Here is a 12,117-nt window from a genome sequence, read left to right as displayed (position 1 = left end):
GAAACGGTTAAAACAAGACAAGCACATATTTGAAAACATTCCCGAATAACTATACATTATCGTCTCCTTTGGTTCAGTGTGTATAGCCTGTTGTATACATGTTATATACACATATTATTACATGTCTATAACAAGAACGTTGACACTCAGTAATGACAGAATATATTGGATGACAAAAGGTCTGACTCAATTATTAGAACATGTACAGATTTTTTAGGAACGAATGTCTGCTCTTTTTAGGAATGAATGTCTGCTCTTTTTAGGAACGTATGTCTGCTCTTTTTAGGAACGAATGTCTGCTCTTTTTAGGAACGAATGTCTGCTCTTTTGAATAAGAAAACATTGATTTGACCAATTTCATGTTAGCCTAATGATGGACACATTTCTACCACCAGTAAACTAAGATATCTACTGTAGGCCGACTGTCCATGTCTCAAGCCAGCTGGTGGAATGAAGTGTAATGGGTGTGAGTGTGCACATGCAGTCAGACAGTAGTCCTACAGCACGGTAAACACTGTGTACGACAGACAGATCAGTAGGTAATGCACAGGGGATGAAGGAGCTGACTCCTGTAGTAAACCTCTGAGAGTTTCTGGCTGCATGGCTGTGACTAACAACATTCCATATCTCGCTGTGCTCCAATGGGCTGGGCACTCAATGGAGCGTTCACGCATTTAAAGGGTCCAGTTGAGATTCAGTGTGTTTGAATGTTTGTATGCAATACAGCAGAGAGGGGAGAGGATATAATGTCATTACTGATTCATGCTCAAACACTTAATACTGGCTAAGAAGGTACAAGGTCATACAGTACACAGGCGACTCCAGAGAGAGACTGTCTGCTGCAGCAATGAAACCAGCTCTCTCAAATCTAGAAAGGAAAAAATACATTTCTGTCCTTTATTGGATTAGGGTGAGTCATGTGTTTAAAACAAGGGCACGCTTTACACCTGGACAGCTCCCTCCTTGTCTTCTTACGTCCCATCTACCCCTTCCCCACTAATATAAGTGGCACAACTTCAAAGCGCAGCGATGCCTAGAGTACATGGTGCAGACAGGGCAGAATTTCACCGGGCTTTGAAGTGAATAAAACAACCCACTCAACGCAAGAGAAAAACACAAATCACAAAGAAATCCAGAAATAAATGGATGAATTGTTTTTTTTTTTTTTGAGAATAAGGAAAGAAACGGGACAACTGTCGAAGGACACATGAGACAGAGGAGAGGGCCAGAACGGCCAGGATGGGCTGTATGTGGGGAAGGAGAGGTTGGTGTGGGAGGAAAGAGGGGGTAGGTGGATAGATACAGGGGAGGTTTCTGGGTTTGTGGTGATCTACAACAAAACGCTCAGGGTTTTGGGAGAGGCAGGAAATCTACGGAATTCTGAGAATCCTCAAATTCTGCATAGCGAGGAGGAAACAAATAGGAGCAACATAATAGGACAAAAACATAAAAGGGCAGTACTTATAAGAGGAAATAAAACACAATGCCTTCCCATTTCTTATACAGAAAAATAAAACAAAGACAAGTCTTTGAAATGAACAAATAACAAGGTGGTGGTTGGTGTTTTGTTTTATTTGTCGTTGCCAGGGACAGCTGTGGTGGAGGTGTGAACAAGGTGGTGGTTGGTGTTTTGTTTTATTTGTCGTTGCCAGGGACAGCTGTGGTGGAGGTGTGAACAAGGTGGTGGTTGGTGTTTTGTTTTATTTGTCGTTGCCAGGGACAGCTGTGGTGGAGGTGTGAACTCAGTTTTTTTTAAATGGAGTGTGGTGGTGGGACAGGCAGGGGATTGTTAGTTTGTTCACCAGCTAGGTACTACAGGACATAGACCACTCACTCTGCAGCACCAAAATGGTGGCCTGGGCTCGGATCCAGGTGATGGCGGGGTTTTGGCGCAGGTCGTTGCGCCGTGGGTTGTTGCTGGCCCGGCACTCGTAGGTCCCGGAGTCCTCCAGCGTGAGGCGCGTGATGCCCAGCACACTCACCCCGTTGTTGCCGTAGGCCGTGTTGATGGACACGCGGCGCTTGCGGGCGCCGTCCCACAGCTGCTTGAAGGAGTCGGCGCGGTTGATCTCGGCGTACCACCACTGGATCTCGGGGGTGGGGTTACCAATCACGTCGCAGTACAGCTCAAAGGTGTCCAGCGTGAGCTTAGTCTCAGACATTGGCGACTTCACAAACCCAGCTGGAGAGGAAAAGTGTATTGGGGAGGAGGGGAGGGGGGTGGAAGAGGGGTTAGAGTGGAAGAGGGAGGGGATGGAGAGACCAGGGGATGGAGATAGGAGCAAATCAAACAGGGATCAGTTGGAAACAAAAGAAGAGGATGATTAAAGGCAAATCAAGAAAAAAAAGCAAGCTACAACGCTTAAAGTGGGTTGTATATTTTCTGTGTAAACAAACAAATAAAATGGATTTACTGTGCAAAATATGTTGCCTACTCACACCATTGTGAAATGTATAAAGATTTGACACTACTAACATGGAACAACATAGCAAACTAACATGCAGTAGAACTACAAGTAAATCATGTTTCACATATGGACAACTTAGTCAAAACATGTTTCTTCATCTCAAGTTATATTTTCCTCCTATCTGTCAACCTTTACATGGCATGCAGAGATTACATTCCTGCCCCATAAAACCACATAAATAGATTCAATGTTATATCTGACAGTCACTGAAACACACAGAAATAACCCTGTGAGTTTCTGAACAGATATTGCATAAAAGGAAGCCTTTGCTTTCTTGTATCTCTTTGATGTTAAATTGAAATGACAACTGACTATAAAGCTCTCTGGTTACAGAAGTGTTTCGTTCATTTGCCACATTAAGGAAACTCATGTTGTGTGATGTGACATTTATGTCAAAGGGCAAAGCCGATGGAAAGTCATGTGACTACTTGTAACACTGGCTGAGTATAATTTCCTTCAAGCCCTATGAACCATGATGAGGACCTTATGTACAGGCCTTTCTTTATTCTGGTCAATTGAGAACTGAAATAGGAAACTGCTCTAACAGCCAATCTGGTTTGGAACATAACTGACCCAGTCAGGAATCAAAAAGGTGGAGAAATGCATTGAAGCTGAAACAGCAGACATTGCATGTGCTTTGATGACTAGTACTGTAGTAATTTATTCTTCTACAGCAAGACATACATTCTGTTTGTTTTCAATCTGATTGTCTGTGCGTATATGATGGCATTGGCAACTTTAGAAATGAGGTCATCCATCCTGTGATTCCCTATCAGCTGGACTTAAATGTCACAGAATCATCATCACTGTGTGTGTGTGTGTGTGTGTGTGTGTGTGTGTGTGTGTGTGTGTGTGTGTGTGTGTGTGTGTGTGTGTGTGTGTGTGTGTGTGTGTGTGTGCACGCCATTCTCATTACATGAATCATACTACCGCTTCACAGCAGAGGTCAGCCCCTAAAACCATATGCCAGCATTCTAGCACAGACCCAATGCACTCATCACCTGGGCTGTGCCTTAGGGTTCCTGTTGCAAGGCCATTCTAGCACAGACCTAATGCACTCAATGCACTCATCAATCTGAAGCCAAATCACCTGGGCTGTGACTTAGAGTTGCAAGAACTCCGTTGACTGCCTGTTCTACGCCATGTCCTCGCCGTGTCCACGGATGAATCACAGAAAAGGCCGCCACACCCTAACCCTAACTCTGACTATGCTGAAGACGAGAGACACAGGAAGAGATAGCAGAGCAGGCAGTCTCTCTGTGGCGCTATAGTCGTGTGTCTTACTACAACAGATTACAGGTCCTCACAGAACAGCCCAACCTGCTCAACAGTAATGTACTGTATAATTAACACATGAGCAGATAAGCTGCCTAGTGGGGAGAGGTTACTAGCTGCTAGTGGGGAGAGGTTACTAGCTGCTAGTGGGGAGAGGTTACTAGCTGCCTAGTGGGAGAGGTTACTAGCTGCCTAGTGGGGGGAGATAACTAGCTGCCTAGTGGGGGAGGTTACTAGCTGCCTAGTGGGGGAGGTTACTAGCTGCCTAGTGGAGGGAGATACTAGCTGCCTAGTGGGGGAGGTTACTAGCTGCCTAGTGGGGAGAGGTTACTAGCTGCCTAGTGGGGGGAGGTTACTAGCTGCCTAGTGGGAGAGGTTACTAGCTGCTAGTGGGGGGAGGTTACTAGCTGCCTAGTGGGGAGAGGTTACTAGCTGCCTAGTGGGAGAGGTTACTAGCTGCTAGTGGGGGGAGGTTACTAGCTGCCTAGTGGGGAGTGGTTACTAGCTGCCTAGTGGGGGAGGTTACTAGCTGCCTAGTGGGGGGAAATAACTAGCTGCCTAGTGGGGGAGGTTACTAGCTGCCTAGTGGGGGAGGTTACTAGCTGCCTAGTGGGGGAGATTACTAGCTGCCTAGTGGAGGGAGGTTACTAGCTGCCTAGTGGGGGAGGTTACTAGCTGCCTAGTGGGGAGAGGTTACTAGCTGCCTAGTGGGAGAGGTTACTAGCTGCCTAGTGGGGGGAGGTTACTAGCTGCCTAGTGGGAGAGGTTACTAGCTGCTAGTGGGGGGAGGTTACTAGCTGCCTAGTGGGGAGAGGTTACTAGCTGCCTAGTGGGGGAGGTTACTAGCTGCCTAGTGGGGGGAAATAACTAGCTGCCTAGTGGGGGAGGTTACTAGCTGCCTAGTGGGGGAGGTTACTAGCTGCCTAGTGGGGGAGGTTACTAGCTGCCTAGTGGGGGAGGTTACTAGCTGCCTAGTGGGGGAGATTACTAGCTGCCTAGTGGAGGGTGGTTACTAGCTACCTAGTGGGAGAGGTTACTAGCTGCCTAGTGGGGGAGGTTACTAGTGGGGGAGGTTACTAGCTGCCTAGAGGGGGGAGGTTACTAGCTGCCTAGTGGGGGAGATTACTAGCTGCCTAGTGGGGGGAGGATTACTAGCTGCCTAGTGGGGGGAGGTTACTAGCTGCCTAGTGGGGGAGGTTACTAGCTGCCTAGTGGGGGGAGGTTACTAGCTGCCTAGTGGGGGAGGTTACTAGCTGCCTAGTGGGGGAAGGTTACTAGCTGCCTAGTGGGGGAGGTTACTAGCTGTCTAGTGGGGGGAGGTTACTAGCTGCCTAGTGGGGGAGGTTACTAGCTGCCTAGTGGGGGGAGGTTACTAGCTGCCTAGTGGGGGAGGTTACTAGCTGCCTAGTGGGGGGAGGTTACTAGCTGCCTAGTGGGGGGAGGTTACTAGCTGCCTTGTGGGGGAGGTTACTAGTTGCCTAGTGGAGGGAGGTTGTTATCTGCCTAGTGGGGGGAGGTTACTATCTGCCTAGTGGGGGGAGGTTACTAGCTGCCTAGTCTGGGGAGGTTACTAGCTGCCTAGTGAGGGGAGGTTACTAGCTGCTTAGTGGGAGGAGGTTACTAGTGGGGGGAGGTTACTAGCTGCCTAGTGGGGGGAGATTACTAGTGGGGGGAGATTACTAGTGGAGGGAGATTACTAGCTGCTTAGTGGGGGGGAGGTTACTAGCTGCCTAGTGGGGGGAGGTTACTAGCTGCCTAGTGGGGGAAGGTTACTAGGCACCTAGTGGGGGGAGGTTACTGGACGCCTATACATAGCTATCAGTACTATGTTAAAATGAGCTGTGCCTAACATTTCATTATTGCAATATAACCTAGATACTTAGCGTTTTAGTTGGGCAAATAATATACTGTTCTGTATCAGTTTGTAACCAGGAGACTGTGTTTATACTGTAGGCTATAATTTTCCATTTTAGGTCAAACACTTCTAGCTATGCAGCCACTGTGTTTCCACAGCTAGAGACAGTATGTTCTGTACACAACTGAAGCCAAACACTCTTTAGTCTGGTCAACCCGGAGCAAGATGTTCCAGAGACTGAACAATACATAGGTGAGGATCATACTATACCCTGGCAGCAACAGTTAGAAGTGAGTGACAGGCAGCTGTAAATAATAAGGCAACAGGAAAAGGGTAAATGATTTGGAAATGATCCAGACTAGCCCGGCCTGATTTACACAGACCAGAGCCTACACATACCAGAACCTGCACAGACCAGAGCCTACACAGACCACAGCCTACACAGACCACAGCCTACACAGACCACAGCCTACACAGACCACAGCCCACAGCCTACACATACCAGAACTTACACAGACCAGAGCCTACACAGACCACAGCCTACACCGACCACAGCCTACACAGACCACAGCCCACACAGACCAGAGCCTACACAGACCACAGCCTACACAGACCACAGACCACAGCCTACACAGACCACAGCCCACAGCCTACACAGACCGTGTGCCATCTTGCCTGACGCCCAGATACATGCAGAGTAATTAGTGTTTGTTTGTTTCTCCTGAAACAAATCATCCCCCATCATCACAGAGGGTAAAGCCCAGCCTGGACGCCCATCGTCTCTGCTCAGGCTGCCTCCGAACTAAAGCATCCACTGAGATCAAAGAACTGGACCGGCCTCACATCCTCCACTCTTGGAGGGCAACAGAAAGTGAAGAGAACCAGGAGGTTTTCATAGAAGAGAGTAGCCTGTAATGTCATTAAAAGTATACTACCACAATTACATAGGTGATGTGAATGAAATTATTCCATAATGAGGATGGATTCATATACAGCACAGACTGAATCACAAGCATCCATTCATGTCTGTTTATTCTGCGAGGCACTTCATTATGTCATATAGCATCATATAGAGTATACTGTGGTGAATAGATCCCCTCTGAGTATGTGTGGTGGCCCATCACACATGTGCCCGGCCTAGTGAGTGAGTTGGGGAGCTCTCTCCCATGAGGACTGAAAGCAGAGCACACATCACCAGGCAGGCATGCAGTGGCTTTGAGTCAACCACCTGTAACCTGCCTCCCAGTCCCACAACACAGACAGACCTCAGCTAGATAACCCCAAGAGCCACTGCACTGGCTATGTGCAGGGCATTTATTTTTGTGCGGGCAGGGAGATATGAGCATATCTATAGTTGGATAAATACAAACAAACTCAAAGTGGAGTATATAATGAATGTTGGAATTTGATATTGAAATCACGGGCATTACAGATCTAGCTGTAGTATCCGTGTACTGTGGTGTGATGCTCCATTGTCTTAGCCAGTATATCTGACTTTTGTAGGAGAGCCAACTTAGCTGGCTTCCAGCATCTGGTTAAGAGGTGTTACACTTGGCCGATTGCCCAAGATTTCACAAAGCCTCCTGCTCTGACAGTTGTAAATGAGTCACTGCTGTGGGTTGAAGGATGATGTATCTGTTTCTGAGCTGCTCTTAACACATCGATGGGTGGGCTGGTATAGATTTCCTCATTCGTTTGAACAAATCAACAATAAACCGTGATGCCTGCATGAATTAGAGTGGTGTTGTGGATAAATGGCAGTTAGCAACAACAGCTGAGATAAGAGGGAGGAGGTGACTTCTGCCATCTTACTGTGACTACTCAGGGACAGCCATTCGGGTCATAGAGGGGAGCCACCGCTTTCATGAGAGTTAAACCCCCCCCCCATCCCCGGCTGAAATGGGCTTATCCCCATCAACCAGCAAACATTGCTCCCCGATTAACCCTTTCAGAGGTCAAGATGACAGACAACCCGGGCCCTCTGTCACTGTGCAAAGCTAGCATGGTTAAGATACCACAAGACTAGCTGACACTCATCCATGTCACCATAACAGTTTGTGACAACAACTATCAAATTAGGGGTTTTCTTTAGTGGACACACTGTGACAACACACATTGTAACCACGAAACAAATCTCGCAGAACGAATATTCTACACAACCACATAACAACATTAAGTCTCCATTCTGTTTAAAATTCCGTCTAGCGTCTTCCATTTGGGTATCATCATCAGTAGCTACAGTATGTCTGGTGTGTACTGTGTTGGAGGCTGTGGGGTGCCTGATGCTGTTGCCATCGGTGCAGTATGTATCATGTTTCACAGTGGGCTATTGTGACTCAGTGGAAGAACTGGCTTATGTCCCACAGCACATTTTCCGGTCTCACAGATGTGTCCTCTGCTACTCAGAACATGGGCAGTGATACAGCATGGACTTACAGTTACCAAGCTACTCTGTAACTTACAGTTAGGTCAATTGAATCCCTTATTAATTGTAAGCGAGATGCCATTTTAGGTATCCTTTTAAAATGTTGCCTGGCCCTGGTTCAGGGAATTTGATCATGAAATGTGTTTTGTGATACAAGCTGGGACGATGTGTCGATAAACTGTCTGTGGCTTTGAGCCACACAAACCTACTAATACTGTACTACATGAAGAAATAATGAGAGGTCATCGCTTTCTGTCTTATAGTAAGATAACAGACGCATTTAGAGCAGCATTGAGTTGATGCTTGACTTGGTTCACGATTCTATTGGTAACTCACATCAAAGGAATTCACATTGTGGTCTGTATTCTATGTCAACTCAAAAAGAGGATATTCTACAGACAAATGTCCTGAACAATTGAACAGCTGTTATGGCTGTTCAATTGTTCATAGGGGGAGATTATTCATGGTGCATTGCCATAAGCAGCATCTTAAGGTTAGAGACAGGAGAAAACCCCTCTTCATATTCCTCATGCATAAAAGAACGAGGCCCTTTAAGAGCTTAAATGTTTCACATGCATCTAGTGAGTCTTCAGAGAGCCAAACAGTTGTGCACAGGGATGCTGCTACCCATTAAGAGTTAATGGACTCACTTTCGCAAAAGGACGTTAAAGCCACAGTTCTCTGTGCTCAGGGTGCTGTGTCTCCGCTCTATAAATAGCGACTGGCAGCAGAATGGACCAATGCTATTTACAGTCCTCCAGATATCTGTTGCTGAATCTCAACCATCTATGGTTGGTCAGGCTCCCTAAGCATATAGAGGTATAATAGTCTCAGCTCAGCTCCCTCCTCTGCTTCACACATACTGTACTGTGATTAAATCCCCTGCCCTTATAATTACACTTCTTTACACGCCATTGCCCCGAATCTGCAATATTGCTGAGGAAATCAAACGTGACATAGTGAAACCTGCCACGTTACATCACTCACACGAAATCCAGACTGTGAAATATGAATTCATTTGTTTGGAGGATGTACCCATATTTGTTGGACCAAATAGCATCATTATACCATTCATTAAAATATGACTGTATTACTGTGTTTATATAACAGCCTCATAAATGTGTTTTACAGTATCTAGCTACAGAACTGTATCTCACTAGTGTCTAAAGCCCCAACATCACTTTAATAAACAGTAATACATCAGTAGGCTAATAAAGAAAGGAGCTGTATCAGTCTTCACCAGTTACAGTGAGGCTCAGACAGACAGAGTGACAAGGTAGCACCAGTCTGTCTCCCACAGCCCCCCGGGAGTCTCAGCAGAGCAGCAGAACCCATGGTGGAGGGAGCCCTGTGTGTCGCTATGGGACCCAGAGAGAGGGCACTAACACTGGGAAAAGACTGGAATGCCTTCACTTGGGCTTTACCAAACAATAGAGGGCGTAGATCTGACTTTGTGGATGGGGACCATCAAAGCTTGTCCTCAAAGACACATAATTCATCCACCAGATCAATTAATGAATGTACACAGAGTGTACAAAACATTAGGAACACCTGCTCTTTCCATGACATAGACTGACCAGGTGAATCCAGGTGTAAGCTATAATCCCTTATTGATGTCACTGGTTATATTCATCCACTTCAATCAGTGTAGATGAAGGGAAGAAAACAGGCTAAAGGAGGATTTCTTAGCCTTGAGACATTTGAGACATGTATTGTGTATGTGTGCCATTCAGAGGATATTTAAGTGCCTTTGAACGGGGTATTAGGTGCCAGGTGTACCGGTTTGACTGTCCAATAACTGCAACGCTACTAGGATTTTTACGCTCAATAATTTCTTGTGTGTATCAAGAATGGTCCACCACCCAAAGGGCATCCAGCCAACTTGACACAACTGTGGGAAGCATTGGAGTCAACAATGCTTGGTGTCAACAAGGGCCAGCATCCCTGTAGAACACTTTTGACACCTTGTAGAGTCCATGTCCTGACGAACTGAGGGCAAAAAGGGGTGCAACTTCAGATTAGGAAGGGATTCCTAATGTTTTGTACACTCATTGTACACTAGCAGTAAGCAGGGTTGGTGGCAATTCCATTTCAACAAAGTCAATTCAAGAATCAAACTGAAATGCAAATGTTTTTCTCATAGAGAATCATAAAGTGGAAATTGGATTTTCAGTTTACTTCCTAAATTGACTGAATTTAAATGGAATTGACATCAACCCTGGTAGTGAGAATAGTAGAAAACTTGAAAGTAAAAGAGAGCCGCACACTCTAGGAGCTCAGATGCAACATTGTAATTACCAACGTTTCGACAGCCAAGCTGTCATCAGGGTACCCTATACCCTGATGAAGACAGCTTGGCTGTCGAAACGTTGGTAATTAAACTTTTGCATCTGAGCTCCTAGAGTGTGCGGCTCTCTTTTACTTTCAAGTTTTCTACTCCGCTAGCCAGCACCTCGCCTAAATAGGTGTGCATTTCTTTTTCTTCTAGTGAGAATAGTTTAGCCAATGATTGATTTCTCTATTCTGCTTTGAGTGACTATTGCTGTACAACTCCATATTACAATCTTTCGGTGTTTACAGTGCTAACAGTCCTTTAGAAAATGCTCTTATCCAGAGCGACTTAAAATAGTTAGGTGAAACAACAACATATCACAATCGTAGCAAGTAGATTTTCCCTCAACAAAGTAGTTATCAGCAAAGTCAGTTCTAGCAGTAATAGACTGGTGCATTTTTATTTGTTTTCTATAGGCCTATAACACAATCCAAAATTGCAACTTTCGTTATTTAAACCATTTTTGTCATAAAATGTACCAGTAGCTGGTAGTAGCTCAGCTCTGAGAACATGCATTAGCCTGTGTTTTGTGTAGAGGCTGCCTCTGATTGGTGTGCCCCCTCTGGGTGACAGAAGTGATTCACTGGGATTGGCCATCCATCAGGGTCATGTCAGGGAAAGCAACCCTTAACACGCAATGATGAGGAGGCTCAGGCATCCTTCATGTCAAGCAAATTATACTTCCCTCAATGCTGCCCCTTGTGAATGACTGTGTGTTCATCAAAGACTGAAAGAAATGAACTTGGATGGCCCATGGAGAGACAATTGAAATCAATCAAATGTGGAAAGTAATTGGTGATAATCATTTGAAAGGTTATTCATCATATTGTGGAATAAGATATTATAACCTTCAAACATGTAGGCTACAGACAGATAATCTAAATGTGTTTTGTTGGAAGTTGTGTATATGTGTTGAGGTTATCAACACTCTGCTTTGAGCCAACAGTGATTATGTAATAGAATCTCAACTCCACTAACACACACTAATGGGCCTAATATTTCCAGGAAACCAAAGATGCTGTTTACTATAATGCCGATTGTATTTGGGGGGGCAGAAAACGTGTTATGACCTTTCCAAATATCAACACTGTCACTAAGAATGATATCAATGACAATGTCTGCCTGTTAATTAACATGAGATGTAGAAATGACACACACACACACACACACACACACACACACACACACATTCATATAAAGTGTAACATTGACCTCTTTAATTATGAAAGCCCGATGATTTGTTTGTTGTGTTTTAGCCAGAGAGAGACTATGGGCTTAACAGTCCTGAGTCGTGCAGACTGTTTGGCAGGTTCTTCAACAGTCATCTATCTCCATTACGCTAGGAATGCATTACGCTGCTCTTCTTCACAACATAACAAACAATACGTACATCCCAAATACTAAATATGCTACAATCAAAGCATGTCAACAATCTGTGCATTCAGTCATCTATTTATCAATGAAGACAAATCTTTTCTGGAGACTAAGAAATTCCAATGTATCCATCAAATAATAATAATATAATACTAACTCCAAACAGAACGACATATCTAATAGAGCTTATATTAGGAAATTCCAAGCAAGCACAACTATGCTCTGGTTTGCTGTAAGATATTTATGCACTGGTTTGCAATAGCATATTTATCTAGTTTCAATCCATTTCCATACACTATAAAATTGAGAATCGTGTGCGTAGGGAAATGGTCGTAAAAAATGTAGCACCCTAAATACTGTGAACAGAGTTATGTAAACGAGTTTGTTC

The 12,117-nt window shown here is 45.0% G+C and overlaps 1 protein-coding gene across 4 annotated transcripts in view; it reads right to left on the bottom strand.

The window, feature by feature from the left end:
- Window positions 1–12,117, bottom strand: part of LOC109887091 (neuroplastin-like) — a 42,696-nt gene that overhangs the window by 29,967 nt on the left and 612 nt on the right. For all 4 annotated transcript variants that reach the window (XM_020478589.2, XM_020478600.2, XM_020478595.2 and 1 more), the window contains exon 2: window positions 1,835–2,182. In XM_020478589.2, the coding sequence (XP_020334178.1) occupies window positions 1,835–2,182 (348 nt within the window). The remainder of the gene's footprint in view (window positions 1–1,834; window positions 2,183–12,117) is intronic.

Source organism: Oncorhynchus kisutch, linkage group LG3 (genome assembly GCF_002021735.2).
Source record: "Oncorhynchus kisutch isolate 150728-3 linkage group LG3, Okis_V2, whole genome shotgun sequence".
NCBI lineage: Eukaryota > Metazoa > Chordata > Actinopteri > Salmoniformes > Salmonidae > Oncorhynchus > Oncorhynchus kisutch.
The sequence above is the reverse complement of the archived record's forward strand: the minus strand, read 5'-3'. Positions and strand labels throughout refer to the sequence as shown.